Consider the following 24,669-nt stretch of genomic DNA (forward strand, 5'->3'; position numbering starts at 1 on the left):
CATTTGTATGCTACATCCGCCCCCTGGCTTTGTAGGTAACCCGTAACCATCGCATTTGAACTTCTGTAACCACAAGAGGATTTTTATTCTTTTTTGGATTTGAACCTAAAATGTCCAGATACTTTTGGCATTTGAAGCTTAAACTCAAACCAATCATACAACATACTTGTGGTTTAAAGGTATACTTTTGTATAACGTAAGATGATGTATTATAATTTGTTTTAAAACAGGTCTTTATTTAAAAGAGATGCATACTTTCAATTATATTCAGATATATAAATTATTTACTCTATCTATTCTTAAAGATAAACAGTAAGCAGTTACTTAAAAGAGTTCTGATACTTTCCGTCCTTATAGTTTTAAAATTAAAAGATGACCATAATGGTTTGCAAAAAACGTCTGAATTTGGAATTGGTTTATATCTCTAACAACCATTAAATGTGGGACATTTTCATTCTTTTATCGATTGTTTTTATTTTATTATATCAAAATCGATTTCTTTGATTTTCGCCCATGTGGCCTTCGATTGTGTAAAAATAAAAAAGATTAATAAAAGGACAAAAATACTCGTTATTTAACGACTATTAGAGGATGAGATGAAGAATCGTTTACCCAAACACTTATCTGGTAAGCGTAAGATTTTAGTTAATCAAAATGACATCGTATGCAACAATTTACCTGATAAGTATTAACAATGGTAAAAGTCGTTGTCACTACTTACTGGATAAGACTATTGGTCTTTTTCTTTATTCTTATTAAATAAAGTTATTGATCCTTATTATATTCATTTAATAAGATAATATAACTTGATAAACTATTATCCAGATAAAATTTGATAAATGATCCATAAATCCGAACCAAATTTACAGTTTATTGTTTATTTTAAATATTAAAAAATGTGGAAGTGGAGGAGGATTGCGTCCAATTCAGTAGTCGTAGGAGAGAGGTGTTAGAAGAGGATGGTTGGTTGGTGCCCTTACGTCTGAACACGTGTCACTGTCTGGCCATCGCTTACTATACACGCGTCTTCATATTCCACACGCGTGCTCTACAAGATCCACGGTTCATCTCACTCCCTCCCTGCCACGTGTCACTTCCAATGCTTCTAAAATACTCCCTCTTCACAAATAATTGACCAATAAAAAACCCACGTGAAGGCCATCAAGTTTTCGCAATTTTTCTTGGATTTATTTGAAAATGACGGTAAAAGGGTGGACAAGACATGGTGTCAAATCCTTTTTCTTAGTGTCGTATACCAATCAGTTATAATTTATACATATAATTTTATACTGTGTATCAATCAATTATATTTGATATCGACTTAATTCATATTAAACTTTTTTAGTGGATATACATTAATACCAGTTTTGTACCAACTTTACATTATATATGAAAACTTACCAATATTTTTCAAAATTTAAATGAAAATTTGAGTTTTCAAGTAACACATAATATTTGACGGGTTTTAATTGTAACGAATAAAATTTGCAAACATTTAGATGTTTAAATAAAATAATTAAAGTTTCAAGGTTTAATATCAAGTCCATAAAGTTACACAAAAACAAATAAAAAATAAATAAATCGGTACCATGGTACTACCGTGGTATGCAACTTTTAATACCTTGTACCAACCAAGTTTGCATATTTGTTACAGTATCACCAACCGATAATTAAGTTGGTCTGGTTCGTATACATGTTGGTTGGTATGATTTGGTACAAAATTGTCACCAGTAATATATAGAGAAATTGAGATCAAAGAGTGAACGAAAAATTTGGTCTCTATAATATTTCAAAATATCAATTTTTTTTGTTTTTACAATTTTGAAATCACAAAATACCTATCGTGGTTTGTAAGAAAGTTGGGATTTGGTTTTTTCGTTTAACGGTTGTCAAAAACTTTCATTAAATATGATGTTTTTTTTGTTTTTTTTTCCTTAATTTTTTTACCTGATCAAAATTGATTTATGATTGTAATTTATATGTATTGGGTAAAAGAGAAAAAAGAATGATAAAAGGACGAGAAATTTCTCTTATTTAACGGAATTCTTTTACGACCGTTAGAGAAAGGGATCAAATCCAGACGTTTTACAAACTATGACAACTATGACATGCCATCAAATGAATTTGTTAATGATGATTTTCCTATCAATCCACTTTTTTTTTTAAAGTATATATAATATTTATAATATGATAAGTAGAACAAATAAACTCATACATCGTTATCATATTTGATAAGGTTTGAATCTCTGACCTTATAAGACGCCAAAGATTTACTTACCGCTAAACCAAAGACCTTTTGATAGGTGAGACCCACTTTTTATATACAAAAGTATTGGAAAATAAACCCATTGTAAATCACCATTTTGTAGGTTTTTAGTGATCTCTAGAAATCGCCAGCCAATAATATAATGACATGTGTCATCTTTTGCAATAATTATTTTAGACCAAAAATAAATAAAATAAAAAGAAAACAAGACACTAAAAAATCGATCAAATAAACGACTTATTCAACCAGACCAAAAGTGTTATTACAAGAGGCATTTTATAACAACAATTTATAACACGCTTCTTTATCGTATATGAACTGTCATTAGGACCGTCCCTTAACATGTTAAATGTGAGATTTTGAACAGACCCCCAATATTCACATGTGTTTAGGGTCTTTTATCAACCTGTGTAAATCTGTAGCCAAAATCATTTAAACTCAACCCATTAATTGTTTGGTTTTAAGTTCAAATCATTAACAGTTTAAGTTTAATTTTGGATTGTTAATCGTTTTAGGTTTAGCTCATTTTCATTCTTAACATATATCATCTGTTATCTGATTTATGCAATGTAATCAAAAGTCTATAGCAGAGCGTCCAAAAAGATTGGAACGTCTCTGAATGTGATGCAGATTTTATCTACAATTTGCTAATAATTATAATAGTACCACCATTATTATTTAAAGTTATCTTTAATTCTCGTTATTATTATAATGTAAAATGACTTAATAAGTTACAGAAAGTCTTAATTCACTCGTTCTCTTTCTTAAGCATTATTTTAAATCATGTTGTCTGTAGTAATAATAATAAGGAATCTTAATGAAAAAGTCATTTATCCATATCTTTAAAGTCGTTATCTGACTCAATTATTCTTCATTTTTAATTAACTAAATAATATTATGGAGCTTACGTTATGTTGAGTTGAATTTCATGTATCATAGAAACTTATTTGTTAAGCAAAAACATTTTAGGTGATGTTTGGGATTGCTTATAAAAATAACTTATTGACTTATTGTGGTGTAACACCGATAATAAGCATTTGAGTGTCTGGATAAACATCTTATACAGGTGCCAAATCGGTAATAAATAGTTTTTGAAGAAGTTAAACCTTTCCAACTTATAATAAGTTGATAAGTGCTTTTGTAGAAAAGTATAAGTTGTTTCAAATAAGCAAACCCAAACACCCCTTATAAGAAAATCGTTACTGATATTGATAATTAAAATCTTTTAAAAAGATCTGATTGTCAATTAGAGATGGTTAAAAATCGGTCTTGGATTGGGCCCAAATCGTTCTAACGGGTTGTTTGTTTATCACTTAATAGTTCTATTAAAAGACAGTCTCTGAATTGTTAAGAGGTAATCTTGTTTGGCCAAAAAAATGTCTGCATTTTAATGGTTCTAAAACCTTTTGAATGATTTTGTATCTTGGGCCTTCCTTGACCATTTAGCACCCTAATTCATTGTAAACATTTAGGGTGCGTTTGGTACATTGGACATGGTGGGACAGGACAGGACATAACACAATTGTCCTATGTTTGGTGTGGTTTTATGTGGGACTAACTAGAACAAACTAGAACAAGGGTGGGACAAGGTTGTCCACCCTTTACCCATGGAACTAAGTAGAACAAGAAACTTTTTACCACTTTACCCTCAAAAACCTCATACGCATACTTTCCTTCTTCCCCTTCACTCTCCTCTCCTCCATCGCTTCTACCGCTCAACCGCGACCGGTGACGACGACTTCCGATGGCCGCCGCTGCTGCTTCTCCGATGGTCGCCGCTGCTGCTTCTCCGATGGCCGCCGCTGCTGCTTCTCCGATGGCCGCCGCCGCTGCTTCTCTGGATGGCCGCCGCTACTGCTTCTCCCGATGGCGCTGCTGCTTCTTCCGATGGCCGCCGCTGCTGCTTCTTCGATGGCCGCTGCTGCTTCTTACAGCAACTACATCACGAATTTGAAGAAACTCTTCAAATACCTTTCTTCTTGTTTCATGCAAGTAAGGAATTATATTTTGATGGTGGTTTCGTACTCGATTTCGCCAACAACTTGATTAATTGAAGTACTTATTAGGGATTTTAATGAAGTATTATGATTTATTTTGAGAGTTTACATTGATTATRATTGCTGAATGTTGTTGTTGTTGTTGATGAATTATTAGGGCTGTAGTGGTAGTAGGACCAGTGTTACCAGAATGCATTTCGTAGTGAAAAAACACTAAACAGCTCACTAGGGGTAAATTGGTCATTTTGACCAGTTCTATCATGTCCTGTCCTGTCTTACCAAACGCTGAACAACTGTCCTGTCCTGTCCCGTCCTGTCCTGTCCTGTCCTGTCCAGTCCTGTCTGCGCACCAAACGCACCCTTACTAAACAATTATATTTCATTATGCACTATATCATGAGAGCTTCTTAATCATCATGATCACTTAATCATTCTCCAAAAATCAATCTTGAACATAAAAAGTATTGTTTGAATATTATTTTTTGGGATAATATCTCATCAAAATACATTTTAAAGTCCCTAATTAAGTCATTTAAATACAGTTTAAAAAAATAATTTATATACAAAAAACATTCTAGATATTTTTATAGTTACGATTTTTGAGATTTTATTACTAGAATACTTGTAAAAACTTGAAAAACATAAAAAACATAAAAAAAAAAAACTCAAAAAACGTTAAAAAAAAACTTGAAGGTTTTAGCAAAAAACTTGAAAATCTTGTAGAAATATTGAAAAACTTGATATGTAATTTATAAAAACTTATTTTTAAAAAAAAATTGGGCCTATGTATAACCGGTCAGATAGAAAAGGATAATTTATTTAATATTTATTATAAAATTTAACTATTTTGCAAATTTTTAATCAATTTTAAAGATGGATCTATTCAAAGAATCCATCTAGGGGTGTTTGGGATTGTTATTTGAAATAATTTATGTTTTTTTTATAAAAATCCTTATCAACTTATTATAAGTTAGAATGATTTAACTTTTTTAAAAATTCATTATTAGCAGTTTGACACTGATATAAGCTGTTTAACCAAACACTCAAAAGTGTTTATTACTGATGTTAAATCATAATAAATCAATAAGTTGTTTTTATAGACAATCTCAAACACCCAATTAATATAAATTTTGTGAACGGGAAATACGAAAATGTTATTGATTCCATTATTTTGTAAATTAAAAAAAATAAAAAATATATTTATTTATTTTAATATCCACGTAAGCAGTTATCGACTTAAAATCCCAGATAAAAAACAAAAATGCTTCTAGAAAACGAAGGTTTCTGAAGATTCCGTTATTTAGGTAGATCACAAGGGCAATTCAGTAATTTCAAACCCTTTCCCTCGCCTTGCCGCTAAGCAACATTTTCCATTTCTTTTTCCTTTTCTTTTTGCTTACAAATAAAATAACCGCCTGTATGCAAAACAGGAAAAGAAGGACCCCCCTTTTCTTCGTTTTTTTCTGATAACTTCTTCTCATCAACAAATTCCTCGATTTCCCAAATAATTTTCGATTTTGTTTGTGAATGTGCTGATTGATCTTCAATATTGATTTGAATCTCATGATTTGATTCGTTTGAATCGAAGAATTTGATCTGCTTTGTTGATCATTTGTATATGATCAAAACCTAGGTTTTTAGATTGCAGGAAATTAATCATGGCGGTTCCGACGATAGCACTGTACGCGAGTCCTCCGAGTGGTGTATGTTCAACGCCGTATCCATGTCAGATCAATTCACATGGATCTTATGATTTCGATTTTAACAGCCGTCCGTCGTCTTCGTCGACGGCGACAGCTTCGTCTTCACAAAAGCCAATTATTGGTGGACTTTCGTCTCTTTTCTCTTCTTCGTCAAGCTTTTCGTCCGGTGGAGCGGAAGACTTGACTTCGTTGAGAGGTGGTGAGGAGTTGAGCAATTCTTTTTCCTACTCGGCGTTTGGATCCTGTTTAAAACGGGATCATTTTCATCAGAGTCCGGTGTCGGTGATTCAAGGTCCGGTTTCGTTAAGTAGTACTCCGTCGATGAGATTTTCGCCGGAAAGAGATGGTTCCGTCCGTGTCGGGACCAGGCGGTTGTTTAAAGGGTTTGTTACACACGCCTTAGGCTCGTGCGTAGATCATTCGCCGAGCTTTCATCTGCATGATAATTTGGCTGAAGAACTCACATTTATTATGGATGATAATAATTTGAAGGAACAAAATCCGGAGCCATATGCTAAAGAAATGCTTTTGGCTGCTCAGTTAAGACATGATATATTTAATGATGAGTTGGTTATCAAAGCTTTCTATGAAGCCGCGAAAGCCCATAAAGGGCAGGTATTGATTAATGTTGCTTCCGTAATTTTACGGGATTTGCTTTCCTATTTATTTTATGCATTAAAGTTGGGATATTGATCTTGTAGATGCGAGCCAGTGGGGATCCTTATTTACAACATTGTGTGGAAACTGCGGGTTTGCTGGCGACGATAGGTGCCAACGCTGTGGTAGTTGCAGCGGGGCTTCTACATGACACGCTTGATGATTCTTTTATGAGCTATGACTATATCCTCCAAACTTTCGGAACAGGACTTGCTGATCTTGTCGAAGGGGTATGAATCTACGAGATGAAATATCTGTTCATCATGTGCATTCTTTTATATGGTTTCCTAATCTTGTTATGCATTTATTTGTCAAATATCGTGCTTGTCAAAGTTATGTATTTACTTACACCACGAGTTTACTCTTTTTTGTACATTATTACTGGATCGTTTGAAGGAGTTAGATTTAAGAAGAAAGTCTGATGCAATTGAATGAACCAGTTACATATATAGATATAGATTTATGTGTGCAGTGTATAGGAAAATGATGTTGGAGTTATTGCACATGAGGAATAGCTCTATAAGAGAAGTCTTCCCTCATACAGTCCCTCACTGTGTGGGGGATCTTTGTGTTGCGAGTGAGGAATGGTGCCCTGTACACACTATGTTACCAATGCACAATTGTCACCTCAATCATCATTGTATCAGGACTCTTCAGCCTTTTCTATTTCAATTGAATATAAATTAATTTCTCAAATGAAAATATCTTCATTTTGAATTCAATTTTAAAGTGAGGTTATTGAGCATGTTCTCTTATTGGGAAAATATCTTCAATTTGAAATTCAATTTTTAAGTGAGGTGGTTGAGTTAATAAGAAGATTGAGAGGCAAAGGATTCGCTTAACCATTCTTTTCCTTTGTTAGCCTTAATTTGTTGGTGAGCACCATCTCTTCCCCTCCGTGGCTTGGGACATTATTTTAGTTGTGAATATGGCCTGAAGTCTGCAAAATTAGGTAGTTTGTGTCATTGTTCGTCAGGACTCTGTGGTTGTTTGGTGTCGGTAATATTGGCATCCATCTTTTAAAAGGGTCTTTCTAATTTAAACTCTTCGACTATTTTGTTGTATATATGCAGGTGTCCAAGTTGAGTCAAATGAGTAAGCTTGCTCGCGAAAGCAATACAGCAACTAAAACTGTTGAGGCAGATCGTATGCACACCATGTTTCTTGCAATGGCTGATGCCAGGGCGGTGCTTATAAAATTGGCTGATAGGCTGCACAATATGATGACACTGGACGCGTTACCTTTGTGTAAGCAACATAGATTTGCAAAGGAGACTATGGAGATATTTGCTCCTCTGGCAAACCGTTTGGGTATCCTTAGTTGGAAGGAGCAGTTGGAAAATCTCTGTTTCAAATATATCAACCCGGAGCAGTACAAAGATCTATCCTCGCAACTTCTAAAGTCCTTTAATGAGGCAATGATCCCTTCTGCTGTAAAAAAATTGGAGCAAGCTCTTAAGGATGGATCCATTTCTTATCATGTTCTTTATGGGAGGCATAAAAGCTTGTATAGCATTCATTCCAAAATGCTAAAGTACATCTCTCTTCCCTATTACCATATTATTGAAGTTCACTGTTTTTCTTTCCTCTCTTTCTTGGTTGCAAAAATTTTCTTTTACATCATTACATGTTAATTATGTGACATACCATTTGCATAATTAAGAAACATTTGGTTTCCCATTTACCCTTTTGCTGTAGAAATTTTACTAGCAGTGAACTTCATAACTAGTGTCTGTTTATGCAATTATTATTTGGAAATAAAAAGGGAGGGGTAGGCCTTAGAGGAGGGGTGGGTAGAGGAAGACGTGAAATGAGCAGTTGAGGTCGGACATGGCGGCTTTTGACCTTCCAACGACATGACATGTGATGAGAGTACTTGGAGACATAAGCCCAAGGTAGCGGATTAGGTTTGGGGAGTGGTAACCAGAAGGGAGTTGAACTTTTTTTTTTTTGGGGGGGGGGGGGGGGGAGGTTGAGGGCTCTAGAGATGTGCTTTTTTGTCTTACTTCCTCTCTGTTCTTTTGCCTTCTTTACCTTGATTTTGCTTCGTTCATCGTATGTTAATCTACCTGCTTGCTCACACTAATGCAAAAGCCGGGGGTCTTGTTTCCGCTCTACTCTTTTTGGGTAAAGGTCAGGTCCGCGTAAGTCTCCCTCCAAATCCCCTACTTTCGAGTTGATTTGAAAGGAGGGGCAACTTCCAAAAACTGTATTTAGACTTGTACATCTGTAACGTATTATAATTTCATCGTTTTATGGCATCCAACTTTCTAAATATTGTATGTTTGTATCATCTTGACATTGTATACATTTTGGTGTAGGAAGAAGCTGAGTATGAACGAAATCCATGATATTCATGGGCTACGGCTGATTGTGGAAAATGTAGAGGAATGCTATAAAGCATTACAGCTAGTTCACCAGTTATGGTCTGAAGTACCTGGAAAGTTCAAAGACTACATAAATCAGCCCAAATGTAATGGGTATGTTAATGGAATATATACTCCTCTCTCTCCATTTAATGGCATAAAGATTCCCTTCTCAGCATATTTAATTTTATTCGAAAAGTGAACATCATTTTGTAGGTATCGGTCTTTGCACACAGTAGTRATGGGRGAGGGATYGGTTCCACTTGAAGTTCAGATCAGAACGAAAGAGATGCACTCACAAGCCGAGTTTGGATTTGCAGCTCATTGGAGATACAAGGAAGGTGATTGTATGCATTCTTCGTTTGTGCTACAGATGGTTGAATGGGCGCGTTGGGTTGTCACATGGCAGTGTGAGACAATGATGAAAGATAAATCGCGTATTGGCTACACCGATGCCATGAAACCGCCCTGCAAATTCCCTTTTCATGCCGAAGATTGCCCACATTCGTATAAACCTTCCTGTGGATCTGTTGGACCTGTGTTTGTCATCGTGATCGAGAACGACAAGGTTAGTAATTTAGAAGTTATAAAGAATGTCTTCTTTTTGAGACCCTTAGTTCCTTTTACCTTATGACCTTGGTCATTGTGTTCAATTCTAACTAAGGCCAGCTTTGACAACCATAGACTAGCTCCTTTTTATCTTATTGAAATGTTTTCTGTTAAAAGCTTAATGAGCTTCATGGGGGGGACAATTTATTCAGTCAGCTATACATGATTGTTTGATAATGGTCTAATGATATAGAAAGTGACTTATTAAGCTTCTAGGGGAGAGCTTTATGCAGAAAGCGAAGTTTTTTCCAAACATGTCCTCCCAATTAACAAACACGTGTTTTCGATCTATAAAAAACCATCTCAAACAAAACCCTTTCTAATTTATACAGATAGATTAATCCACACAGACAGCTTCATTCATGCACGGCTTGATGAAAAAACAATCAAACAGCCCATGAGCTTAGCTTCTTGAAAAGCTATTGCTTTCAACATGTTCTTTTAGGTTATTTTTCATTCTTATAAGCCTCCAACAGATTCTCTAAGTTTTTTCCAAAATGGAGAATCAAAATTCAGAGATTTGCATTCAACTCCATGAGCTTCTCCATTTTGGAGATTATATTGTTAGATTATTATATATATATTTAATAAAATATTTTCTCTCCTAAACATTTAATTTCAGCTGAATATAATAATAAAAAGAGTAAATTACATGTTTCATCTGTGTGGTTAGTTGTTTTTTATGGTCCTTGTCTATTTTTCTGAAAATTTAACAAAACGTGTCCTTGTGGTTGCATTTTCTTAATGATTTCGGTTCTTGTAGTTGCAGTTTTTTAATGAGTTCGGTCCCTAAATAAATCAACAACATGGGTCTCTGTAGTTGTCTTAAGGACCCACATTGTAAAAATGCAATCATGGAGACATGATACATTGAATTTTTTAAAAAGGGACAAGGACCGTTATGTACGTATAAACCACAGGGACGAAACCTGTAATTTACTTTAAAAACCTCTCATGGTAATTTTTTTTTGGGTAGTTCTCCAGATTCGGAGAATTTGTGGCACACTCCAACTTTCTCAATTTTGGGCAGTCTGCTGGGGAAAGAGCTTGTCGAAAATCTCCAAAATCTATATTTTCTCCGTTTTGGAAAATCTGTTCGAGATGCTCTAAGATAGATAACTTTTACCAAACATGACTAGCTTATCAACAAACAAATAGCTTATCAGTTATTTTCCGTGGGTGATGTTGACAGATGTCGGTACAAGAATTCCCGGCAAATTCAACCCTTAATGATGCCGTAGCTAGAGCTAGTCAGGGATGGAGTCCATATGGGTTTCCGGTGAAGCAAGAGTTGATGCCAATGCTGAATCGTAAGCGGGCAAATGATCCGAGTAGTTGCAAGCTGAAAATGGGAGATGTGGTGGAACTAACCCCAAAGATACCCGACAAATCTCTAACGGAGTACAGGGAAGAAATCCAACGAATGTACGAAAGCGGAATTTCGGCAAAAACGCCAACTGCTGGTAACATGGTTGGATGGAGCAGACGATGACCCAAAAATAGGTTGGGAGAATGATTTGTTGTAAATATAGGAGGGTCAAATATTTGTACAGAACAGGTTCTTTATGGGTGAGTAGTGCTAGAAATACATATCATCTAAAAGAAAACTGTTCCCATTTCTTATATTATATGTAATACAACATTTTATATGTATCAGGTAAATCTACTAAAAAAAAATAGGTAAAAGTTTAAAATAACCCAATGGACTCTAGTGTTTGGAATGATTAAGTTTTGGATAATTTTTTGGAACAAATAAGTCTTTACGTATTTCAAAACATGTTAAAATAACTTTTTGGACTTTCTAAAACCTGTTAGATACATTTTTTGACTTATACAACTGGTTAATATGGTAAAACAATGAAAAAAGTCTTAGAAAAAAGCCAATAAACATATGATTAAGTTCTTAAACATTTTTTTTGAACAAAAAAAGTACTTAGATCTATAAAATGAAACAATGAAGATTCTTTTAACAGTTATATTATTTTAGAAATTTTAGAGATTCGGTAAAAATTTGTTCCAATAGTTATGTTAAATTTTCTTTTAAAATAGTGGAAATAAGAGAGAAAGGATAAGGCCTTGTTTGTTTTTGGAAAATAACTCTTATCGGTAAAAGACAGGATATTCAGATTGTTTGTTTTTTCAATATTTTAGAGATACTTATGTCTTATTGTTCTCTTATCTGAAAAGAGGTAAACCAACATCATATTTACCTCTTCTCTTGGTTGGTTTCTTATCCTTGTATAATAATTAATACTCATGTTTGATTCAATCTATAATTTTAAAAAACACAAAAGATATATAAAAAATCATCAAAATTTAAGCTAAAAAACAACAAATTTTAGATCCTTAGAACTCGAACCGGTGCTTTTTGTACAAAAGTCGTGAATTCTTGTGTTAACATTTCAGTTTCAAAAACAATACAATAACACCTTTCATAAACTCAATACACAACACGATCTATCTCCAGAAGAAATGTTGAACAGATTCTTGCCAATACACAACGAACAACAGCATCCCCAAAAACGCAGCTAATCCCCATGACGATCTCCCAATCCTCAACGAAGAAGACGATGAATCCTCTGTAGCATTTGATGAAGAAGATGATGAAGTGGTTTTAATGGCAACAATTAGACCTCCAAGAACCATTGGCAAAACGAATCCCGAATTCCATAATCTCGTCTCCAAATAAGCATCCTTTTGACCAACATTCACATACAATGGCGAAAGCACGATAGCTGTAACCATGGCGAAAACCATCGCCATTCCTCTTTTCTGTGATCTGTTCTGAATTGAGACGTAATCGGAAGCAGAATCAATCGTCGCCATTCCACAGTTTAGCGTTCGATTTTTAGGATGATCGGAAGGTTTGGAGGATGATATGACTTGATTTTAGGGTTTTTCTTTATAGAAGAGGAAGGTTGGGAATGTTGACAACGGATCTAGAAAAGGAACCCAAACGTCTTTTTAACCAAATTCACTTTTTAGCTATTTTTTTTTTTAAAGGATAAATTGTATGCAAAACTAATATATTAAAAATTTGATTTATATTTTGGATAACATATCAGGTAAGATCTTAATCCTTATCATATTCATCTGATAAAGTAATATGACTTAGTAAATACCTACCCGGATAAACATTTGATATAAAAAATAGCTAAAAAATGAATCTGATTGAAAATACCAGTTATATATTATTTCCCCTTTAGAAAGAAAGGAAAAAGTGATGAATGAGAGCCGTCCAAAAAGGTAAACAAAGGGGACATCATCATCGTCTTCTCCGGGCCTTTAGGGTTTGGATCATCCTTCAAACTTCCACACCAAACAAAGAATCTTGAGATATTTACAAAATTGGTCCTTGTGATTTTCGTAACGTATTAAGTTTCTTGTCTTAACTAAGTTAAGGCGGTGTTTGGATTGCTTATAAAAACAATTTATTGAATTATTCCGGTGTGATACTGGTAATAAACACTTTTTAATGTTTGGATAAACAACTTATACCGGTACTAAACCGGTAATAAGAAGTTTTTAAAAAAGTTAAACCATTCTAACTTATAATAAGTCGATAAAGACTTTTGTAGGGAAGTATAAGTTGTTTCGAATAAGCAATCTCAAACACCCCCTAAATTTGCTCGGTTAAATTAAGGGTATTTTTGTCTTTTTAACTAGTAATTATAAAATCATTAACCACAAGGGTGGTGCCTGATTGGATTGAGCTTGACTCCAAAGATCAAAAGTACCAGGAGGTCCCAGGTTCAAATTCAAGGAGAATTAAAAATCCTCTTGTGGCCACGGAGATTCAAATGCGGTGACTCCGGGCTATCTGCAAAGCAGGTGGTCGTCCTGAGCTTAGTCGGCTCGCATAGCGGGTTGAATATTCAGGTTAATAAAAAAACTAGAAATTATATACTTCCAAAAAAACTTTGTACAAATCGTACACAGTCAAATTGCAGATCACCTACAACGATATAATTATATAAATGGAAGAACGCGATAAATTTGAGTATCAAAGCAGACAAGTGTTTTGCGCATTTGGGATACTTATAATTTTGTGAGAATGAAATGGGTTTTTCAGTTCTTGAAATACAAGACGATACAAACTCTTCTACTTATATTAAGAAAAGAAAAGAAAATCAGATACAAAAAGGTTGTGAATATCTGGGTTTGCCTCATTGCTGATGTCCAGATTTTGTCAGTTTATTAATTTATAAATAACTGATTTTTTAAAAACTTAATTTTTATAATATTTCACTTATTTTTATACATTTTTTTATTTATGATTAAAGTAATAATATTTTCTGATATAAATAACTGTATATTTATACAAACCCAGTACATTAGTTTATATACACGATACAAATTAAAAGTTGTGGGCCATAAAAAGTTCGAAAAGGCTTGAGAAAAGTTCTCGTTATAAAATGCTATGTTGACTTTTTTAGTTGGTGTTGATCATAACAAAATATCTTGAAATTTCAAAACGCTTAAATTCAGCAGATACCAATGTGAACGATCTGATAAAAAACCAAGCAATATCAATGATTCTCGTTCCCATTTATGCCCTCTTGGATGATTGAACATGATGATATACAGTACATCGTCAAGTGGTATCTGACTACTTTACAAAACCCACCTAACAATATCTTATAAAATTCTAAAAATGTCTTACTTATCGATGAATATTAGTTTGACAATTTAAATACTACTGTATAATTATACCTGTTCTATAAAAGCGTGCGAAGACTTATACTGGTTATGCTTCAAAAGTCTACAAATGTGAATCGAGCAAACTTTTTATTTATATATTTCAACGATTCACGAAAGTTGACATTTGACGTATAAAATGTCTACAACACTGTTTCTAGAAGTAAAAGGTCTACTATTGCTTTAACTGTGTCGTCGACTGTTGCTGTTATAAGATGGACATAAATATCATCCATCATCATCCCAAACTGATCTTGTATATCAGGTAAAAATTTTGTTATTCTTAAACTAACGAGAATATGTGTTCTTAGTTGTTGGCCGCCCAAGCATGACTTGTAAAACTAATGGTATAAAACACGTACCAAATCACTGAACATAGTATCAACTGTATCAGATAAATTGATTATCGGTATGTTAAGTTAGTATTTTACCAGTTCTGAATTACTGATACAAACTTTTTAACAATATGGTAGTGTAGTATCAACCAAGTTTTTTATGATCTCCATTTACTTATAAATAACAACTACAAAATGACAGTCCGATTGTATAGCAAATTCATGATTAGAACCAGTGTTCAAAAAAGCTCGCCGCAACAGCCGTCGTGGCGTGCCGTGGTTTAAGGTTTGTGTCTCACGTCACGTTATGCATGTGGCACACCATGACCTAATGCATGGTTCTTATTATGCAATAAAGATTTGTCGTTATAAATCACGCCTTAAAAAAACGTCACGACCTCGCCATGGCTCTTAAGATTTGAACTTGACCTCACCGCTACGTAACGCCTCACGCCATTTTAAACCTTGATTATAACTACATATTTGCAATAAATTGATGTTGAAAAATAATGAAAATTACAACCATTTGTTGACAAAAAGTTGGTAATGGAAAAACAAGAAATTATTGATGAAAGTTGCTTTAAGAAAACAAAGGTCAACTTATAATAATTTTATTTTATTTTTAATTTAATTATTGTATTTAAAATAAACTTGATACCTGAATGAGATGAGTCATCCAAATTTTAGAAAAAGTTTTTTAGGATACCAAATGTTTATTCGGGTAAGTGTTTATCAAGTCATATTACCTTACGGGATGAATATGACAAATGCCAAGAATCTTACCTGGTAGGTGTTAAAGCAAGGACCCAAAGTCTTTTTTGGTAACTGATGACGACGAATCTTACCATGGTTAGCTTTTGCCAGGTAAATTGTTGCATATGATACCATTTTGGTGGATTAAAATCTTGTCCCGTAAGTAAGTAAATTACTCCTTAGAGTGTGTTTCATACATTGACATGAAAAAACATAAATTAACGTTCCACGTTTAGCATTACTTTTATGTGGAACAGATAAAAGTATAGTGGAATAAAGTGAACAATCGTGTTTCAACCCACCCCCCATGAAATAAGGTGAATAAATCTATATCTTACAATATTCCCTGAAATAAATAAATAAAATTTATTCTAAAACATAAATATACTTCCCTTTATATAATTTATCCAGGGTTGGGTTCATATGAGACAAGTTTTTTTACACTTGAAATTTCACAGCAAAACGCTATGAAAGTAACCTTTAAATTTTATTTATTCTATTTTATGCTCTTTAAATTTTCACTTTACTATATTCAAAGTATTTGTTTTTGCAGTTTGTATATTTATATTTAATTTATGTAATTTATTAAATAAAATAATAAAAATAATAATTCAAAATAGGTATAAAATAAAAATTAGAAATTACAAAAACTTCATATTTAAGTGTCATTTTAATCATCTTGATAAAAACTTTTTAATATCTGTTATTTGAAGCCCACATATCTAAATAATCAAAATAATTTAGCATATTTAATTATTTATAATTTGTGTACCAATATGTATTATTACAATATTTGTATTATTCAAACATAAATTTCATTTTTTTATTGAGGACTACACCAATTTTCATATTCTTAGTTTATAAATATAAAATTAAGGGGTTGTTTGTCAGTTGCTGAATGATCCGGTGCAGAATAATTAAATAGTCAGAATGATTAAGAGGTTCTCATGATGGTGCAAAATAAAATATAATTGTTTACAGTGAAAATTAGGTCGCTGAATGATTAAGGAAGACCCATGATACAAAATCATTCAAAGAGTTTTTATAACCACTAAGAGACGTTTTTTTTGTGTGCAAAACAAGATTCACCTTTTAACGATCTAGAGATTGCCTCTAATGAAACTATTAAGAGGTAAACAAACAACCCCCTAACCTTGTTGAATTGCATAAGCACATAAAAGACATTGGTATATTCATTGATCAGGGTTCTTACGATTCAAACTTTTTGTGGTTCTCAAGTATCAATGATGTAGTTGGCTTTGACGACCTCAGGGATTTGACCAGTTGTTAATTGATCACATGTGATTTTCAGTACAACTACGTGTTATTTTGAAAATAAAAAATTCTATAATTTATCAGTTTTATAATAAAATCTATATCGACCACAAAAATTGAAGAAGGGTGTGGATGACCGTACTTGCTTGCTTATCTAAAAATTCGTTACTATGTATATGTGATATGTTTCAGGATACTTATCTGATTCGGTAAACCTGTTTTGACAACTTAAATACGGCATTTTATTGTGGATTGAGAAAGACGACAATAAGCTACAATCCAAAACAAATGAATGGGATGTGAAATCAAGAATAATGGACAAGCAAAATGTCACATAAAACGTATAAGATGATCAAAAATATAACTTTTAAAATTGTATATCATTTAATTAAAATAGGATAAATAACATGAAAAAGTAATGTACTTTAACTTGATTCATATTTTGTGTATATTTTGGTACCTAAGATGTAAAATTTTAAACATTTAAGTATCTGGGTAACTGGTTGAAACATTAACCAATTACCATGTTGATGTGGTATCCAACTCAGTATTATTTGCTATTCAACCCAATTTCATCCCATCACTCACCATATCATCATGGTAACCGGTTACCCGGATACTTAAATGTTTAAAACTTTACACATCTTAGGTACCAAAATGAAAGTTTTAAAAGTACGTTACCCAAAAATAAGAATCAAGTTAAAGTACGCTATTTTTTCATGCATTTTATCCATTAAAATGCTATAACTAAAGAAAATAAAAGAAACATGTTGTATAAAACCGACCTTAAATAAATCATAAAAAATTAATTTACTGGTCAAGTAAATGGTTCAATAAATCTGAATCTTTTTCGTATTCGAAAAAAAAAAGAATATAAATTGTCTATTAAGAGTCCTTGTATATCATCTAAAATGCAAATGTATTTACATCAATAGAATACAAGTAAACTTGAGATCACGTGAGACCAATTTGTTTTCGTGAGACTCGTGAGACCACTTTTTTACACGTGAAACTTCACAGCAAAAATCTGTGAAGGTAATCTTCACAGTGTTTTTGCTGTGAAGGTTTGGTTTTTTTTTTTTACCTTCACAGCATTTTGCTGTGAAGTTTCAAGTGTGAAAAGTGGTCTTACGGATGTCATGAAAAAACAGACTGGTCTCACGTGAACACAACTCATACAACTATCCAATAAACGTAATGGCTCAATATATTTTGATAAACCAGTTATTGATGATATACCATCTGTATATATTTGTGAATTGATTACAAATATAATATTATCAATTATGATAAACATGTTATCTTAAATTATATTAACGTTTGAGTGACATGAATTTTTTTTACTTAGACTGCATGAACCAAAACGTCGATTTAATTTGGATATTGATTGATACCTATAAACCAGTATTTAAGGACCATTCAAGGTAAAGAATACGAAACCAACCAAAATGGTGGTGCTTGATTGGTTTGAGCTTGGGCTCCAAAGGCCAAAAGTGCCTGGAGGTAGGTTCATATCCAATAAGAAATAAAAATCCCCTTGTAGCCACGAAGGTTCAAATGCAGTAACTCCTAACTACCCACAAAGCAGGTGGTTGCCCTGAGATTAGTCAGCTCGCATAAGGGTTGGATATTCAGGTTAATAAAAAAAAAAGAATACGAAACCACACACAAGGCACAGTTGGGTGGGAAATGAAATACCCCGATTATCCTAAAATGGTATTTCGTTAACTTGATATAAAATGTATTATAAGTTTCTGATTAATAATAGGATATAAGACAGTTTGAGAAATTTGGTAAGTTATAATCAGTATTAATATATTTTGTGATAATTAGTACTGAACGGATAAGTATATCTACAAATGGATCTTTCAAGAAATGATACAAGTATCAGTTTTTTGAAACATTTCAAAAGTAAAAAATCGTTATAACTTATAATTTCCTTAAGTGAGAACCCGAGTTTCAGTATTAGATTCAACCATCACTTGTTTTTTTTAAAGTATACAATATTTATATACGGCAAATGCAACAAATAAACTCACACACCCTCCTCACATTTGGTAAGGTTTAAATCTCTAACCTTTTAGGAGACTAAAGACTACAATACTGCTAGGCCAAAGGCCTTTTGGTAACCATCACTTGTTGTATGTCACACTTGTATAGTTTAGCTGGTCAAAAATTAAAAGATGGATATCAACTCTGGGTTTAAATCCATACCCTGTCAAAACGTTTGTGGATATAGAGGTTCTTTTGGTATGGTTTTAGACTATCTGTGATCGTCTAGGAGATTAGTCGATCCATGTAAGCTGACCGGAAAACCGACAACTACCAAAGAAAATAAGGTACTGGAAAAAGAAAAGAATTAAAGATAATTAATAAGGAAAAAATATCTATTTAATACTGTATTTCCTTGTCTTGTACGTGTCCATGTCCTAAAAAATGACAACAATATCATTTTCAAAATTAAATAACTGATCTCACGAGCTTTAAAGAACAGTCAAGACGTTTACCCGGGTAAGTGCTTACCGACAAAATTCAATAGTATCACTTAATTACCGAGTAAGATTTTAGTCCACAAAAACTTAATCATACGCAACAATTTACACGGTAAGATACTAACTGTGGTAAGAGAAGAGTCGTCCCCCTCGGTAAGATCCTCAGTCCTTGTCTTCGCTCTTACAAATAAGATTATTGGTCATTGCGTATTCATCCGGTAAGGTATTGTGACTTAGTAAACGCTTATACATGTAAGTGTTAAAGCGGCTCCTAAGACACATAATATATTAATACTGATTAACATACATTTGTTTCACAATATGAACTTTTTAGTTTGTTTCTGAAACAAAAGTTACACGTAATTTTTTTTTTCTTCATTTTGTGAACTGTATACATATGAATTTAATATGTTTTAAATATATATATATATATATATATATATATTTATTTATTTATTTAATACATTAAAATTTAGCTTTAGATGAGAAAAAATCATGTAAATGATCGTGTGATAAATGAAATTATGGTGAGAAACGTAATAATAGATCTGAATACTTTTTCACTTTTAATCTTATTCTCACTCATCAATTACATTTAAAAGGGATTTTGATCCGACACATGTCGGTGTAACTTATTAAATACATATTCCTCAAATCGCTTTCGCTTACGCTTCTACTTTACGGCACGTAATTCAAAACCTCAAACTTCATTATTTTCATATCTTTCACGTGATATTGTTATCATTTATTTATTAATTTAGTTTAATACGAGATGAACATAAATTAAAAAAAATTACAAAATCATATGTAAATTCACACTAAAAGACAGTTGATCAAACGTTTATTTGGATAAGCATTTACCAAGTCATATTACCTTACTGGATAAATATGGTAAAGACCAAAAAACTTACCTGGTATGTATGAGCGAGACAATGACCAAAAATCTTACCCGATAAGTGAGGGCGACGACTCTTATCATGGTAAACGCTTACTGGATAAATTGTTGCATATGATTATGTTTTGGTGGACTAAAGTGTTATCGGGTAAGTAAATGCTAGTGTTAACTTTTAACTGTAAAAGCTTACCGGGTAAGTGTTTGGTAAACAACCCATAACTGTCAACATCAAAAGTGGGATCAATTAAAGTCATGTGAATCATATGTGATTTTATAAGTGTAAAATCATATGTAATTCGACTGTTTTCTTATTCTTTTATTTGGTTTTTTTGTTCTCGTATAAACCTGAGTTAATTTCATATAAAACCATATTTGTATTCGACAATATATTGGTTTTCAGGGTCTAATCATTTAAAAAGTCGTTCATGATATAGTTTGGGTAGGTGTTTTATTCCACAATGTTACTTTGCGGTGAAACTAAGCAAATGGTCCCGTTTGTCATATTACTTTACTTTTGTTCCTGCTTTTTGGTGTCGTCTCAATTTTAGCTTCCAAGCAAAACATAGTTATCGTGTCGTTGGTCCCACGAGGGTTAGATTCTTTTTCTTTTGGTCCCAAACCTTCTTATAAAAAGGCCAATGCATTATGCATTTATCCCTACAGATGTAAAATATGTATCATATGAAACTTCGTATCAGTTAAGTTGGTACACGACAAATTTGGTTGGTGGTATTGTGCCAGTATATACACACACACACACACACACACACACACTAAGGTGTCATTTACTATACACTCGTGTTGGTAAGCATTTATCTGTTCAATTATCTTACTGTGTGAACATAACAAAGATCAAGAATCTTAATCGATAAGACGGAAAGAAATGATTAAAAATCTTACCCAGTAAATAAGGGCAGTGGTGGATGTAATAAGTAAATGATAGTGTTAAATTTTATAAATAAGCGCTTACCGGGTAAATGGTTGGTAAACAACCCCTAAGTTAAAAAACAAAATTGGGTGAGTTGCACGTTGCTTTTACAACCATTTTTTTTATGTATAACGTACTTTTATTATACGTGTACTTTGAAATGTTGTTTATAACTATCGACATCAGTGTTTTTAAATCAACTAAATGAAAAGTAAGAATTCACTTAAATTAGAATTATCGAAAACATTTTTTTTGGAAGTACGGAGTAGCAATAAGGGAAACGATAAACATGTGAGGACCGATACGTGTAAAGATGAAGAGCAAACCGATTGTTAGAAAAAAAATGGTGGGACGATACAAGACGGATTAAAAAACAGAATACGACGCAATCAAAATACGACAAATTTATCGTTCCGTATGTACGTCTTTTTTACAAAAAAAAGAATGACAATAAAAAGCGGTTTTTCCCTTATGAGGCATCTATAGATTTTTATGTTTCTTACAAAAACCGTTCAGGAACCTCATCAACTAGAATTTATTCTCAAAAGAAATTATTTGGGGGTCGTTTACTTAAATGCTTATCCGGTAAGCGTTTAATGTTAGGAGTCATCATTATAATCTATTTTATCGGGTAAGATTGTAGTACATTAAAGTGGTATTATATGAAACAATTTACCGGTAAGCACTTATCTGGATAAGAGTCGTCACCCTCACTTACCAAGTAAGACTCTCAATCTTTATCATTGTTCTTACTGGTAAGATTTTTGACTCTTGCTATGTTCATCCGGTAAAGAAAATTACCCGGGGTAAGTGTTTAGCAAACGACCCCTTATATTTTTCAACAAAAATATAACTATTTATGTTTTGTAATTAATTTTATTAAGAAAGCTTGATAGAATTCTGTTGAAAATTGGGATCTTAAAAGCATCTTCAACAACTATGTTATTTTAGAAAATTTGAAGAATTAAAAAAAGTTTGCTACAACAACTATGCTAAACTCTATTTTAAAATAGAAAAAATAGCAGAAATAAAAGATAAATTTCTAAAGTTAGAAAAAAAGAAAGAAAATATATCATACTCGTTGAAATGCTGGATATTTGCATTTCAAATCCATTCCAATCCATGTTTGGTTTGTTGGATTGTTCGAATTTAAATAGTAGGATTTAATCGAAGTCCTTTAAACATGGGATTTTGAATATGGAATGCTCGAGATTTCACGGGATTTCATGGGATTTTATGCAATAAGATTTTAGAAAATGTTAAAAATATTTATTTTGTAATAATCGATTAATAAAAATGTAATTCAATTATTTTTATAATTATTTATAATTTTTAATAAATTGTTTATTAACAATGTCTTACAAACCAAACATATTAATATAATCCAAATCCCTCAAAAACAATCATGCAAACCAAACGGATCTTAAGATTCCGAAAACCAAACGCCTTTCAAGACCATTATTCAGTAGCGAAATTCTTATTTAAGATTTTTATGCTCGTCAAGATTAAAAAATCAATAATGATCTCTTTTACGCTTATTTGAAATTTTATATCCTTGCGATGTTATAAATTATCCCATTTGTTCTATACCGAAGAAATCTGAAACTTAGGGTGTCGTCAGCAATTCTCTCTCCATTATCATGGTCACTGACAGCAATGATTTGTCGTCGTCATCGTCTCAATACCCCGTTACTTTTTTATATTTAAAGTTTTTTTTTCATTTTACGTTTTTATGTTTTGACTTTCAAAAAGAAAGCTATAAGATCCTACATTGAGAGGGACTCACAAGGTTGCTACATAAAGGACTGAATACCCTCCTCCTAAGACAGGTTCTAAAACCGTGAGTCTAGGTGTTGGATAAAGCAGACAATATTTGGTACGATTGCCCTAAGATGACAAAAACACTGGTATTATCATTATTACTTGTATTTTTAGTTGAACTTGATGTAAATAAGTCAATTGCTTAGTTGAGATGGTTAAATTCGAATTATTTTTTTTATTAACCTGGATATCCAACCCACTATGCGAGCCAACTAATCTCGGGACGACCACCTGCTTTACGGGTAGTCCGGAGTCACCGCGTTTAAACATCGGTAGTCACAAGAGAATTTTTATTTCTCTTTGAAATTGAACATGGAACCTCCAGACACTTTTGATATTTGGAATTCAAGCTCAAGCCAATCAGACACCAGCTTTATATATGGGATAAACAAAGAAGATAAGGATTCATAGAAACTCGTCGTAGTTGGTTGACGTTGATATGAAAACGTCCAAAAATTAACAAACTAACGGTGACGATAAACTCCGTTCAATGGTCCAACTCCTTTTATACCTTTATCTTTTTCTTTACTCTTTTAATTTCACTTTAATTTTTATTTTATTTTATTTTATTATTCGTTAATAAAATATTATTCAATATACAATATTTCATGTCACTTGTTCGTGTTGAATCTAGTGTTCAAAAATCAAAAATAAAATTATTACTATATTAAGTTCATACATATATATATATATATATATATATATAAATGAGACCAAAATATTTTCGTGAGACTATTTTTTACACTTAAAACTTTACAACAAGGTAAAAAAAACGAACTTTCACAGCAAAAACACTGTGAAGGTTACTTTCACAGCGTTTTGCTGTGAAGTTTTAAATGCAAAAAGTGGTCTCACGGGTCTCATGAAAACAGGCTGGTCTCACGTGATCCCAAGTCTCTCCCTCTCTCTCTCTCTCTCTCTCTCTCTCTCTCTATATATATATATATATAGGGTTGGGTTCACGTGAGACCAATGGTTTTTCGTGAGACCCGTAAGACCAAGTTATGTTCATTGATCAACTTTATAAGCTAATAATCTAATGGTCTAAAATTGCAAGATGGTAATTTTGTAATTATTGAGAAGTCTCATGGCGTTTACGAATGTTCAAATCTGACGCATGTAAATCTAATCCAATGGTTGAGAATTGGTCTTACGGGTCTCACGAAAAACCATTGGTCTCACATGATCCCAAGTCTATATATATATATATATATACATACATGATCGAAAGAATCTACATGTGTGAGCATAATCGAATTAAAACCTCATATACAATGATAACCGTGAAAACTTCTAATTTAAGATATTATTTTACATTATTTTTTTTCATCTAAAGGTTAATATTAATGTAATAATTAACATATATATGTTTTCATAATGTCTTTGTTTTATATGTATTTGAGACGAATGGTCATGTGAGAAGGGAAGTTAGGTTGAAAAGCATAGGAATGGATTTGAACTTTTAATCACTTTTAATTTCATGTCCACTTATTAATTGCGCTTTAGAAGGAAATTTATCTGGTGCATCTCGGTGCACCTCATCAACGTTGACATTCAATTAAGATTGATCAAAGAGTGAAGATCTTTTATTACGTTTCTCACCAGAACTCAACTCATGTATTCGATTCATAATGTGCAACATTTTTACGTGTAACCTTTGTTTTATAAACAGACAAAAGATATTCGCATAGTGATATATATATATATATATATATAGAGAGAGAGAGAGAGAGAGAGAGAGAGAGAGAGTTTCAAATGTAACCCATCACATGTGTACAACCAATGCAACCCAATTAGTTGAGATATTTATGAAAATGATGAGAGCTCATTTATTATGATTTAAATATTTATGTAAGATGACTAGGATTCATTGA

General features: G+C 32.6%; 1 protein-coding gene across 2 annotated transcripts; it reads left to right on the forward strand.

Moving 5' to 3' along the window:
* Positions 1-5,701: 5,701 nt before the first annotated feature.
* LOC112509907 (probable GTP diphosphokinase RSH2, chloroplastic) lies at positions 5,702-11,254 on the forward strand. 2 transcript variants are annotated; one of them, XM_025115114.1, is made up of 7 exons: positions 6,262-6,349; positions 6,459-6,581; positions 6,668-6,853; positions 7,697-8,157; positions 8,945-9,103; positions 9,206-9,557; positions 10,791-11,254. In XM_025115114.1, exons 2-7 carry the CDS (start codon positions 6,489-6,491, stop codon positions 11,088-11,090), a joined length of 1,551 nt encoding a protein of 516 aa, XP_024970882.1. In that variant the 5' UTR covers positions 6,262-6,349; positions 6,459-6,488; the 3' UTR covers positions 11,091-11,254. The 2 variants fall into 2 exon arrangements, with proteins under 2 accessions (XP_024970881.1, XP_024970882.1); XM_025115113.1 differs by having other exon boundaries at positions 5,702-6,581.
* Positions 11,255-24,669: the final 13,415 nt, after the last annotated feature.

Source organism: Cynara cardunculus (assembly GCF_001531365.2).
Source record: "Cynara cardunculus var. scolymus isolate 2C chromosome LG 3, CcrdV1, whole genome shotgun sequence".
Taxonomy (NCBI): domain Eukaryota; kingdom Viridiplantae; phylum Streptophyta; class Magnoliopsida; order Asterales; family Asteraceae; genus Cynara; species Cynara cardunculus.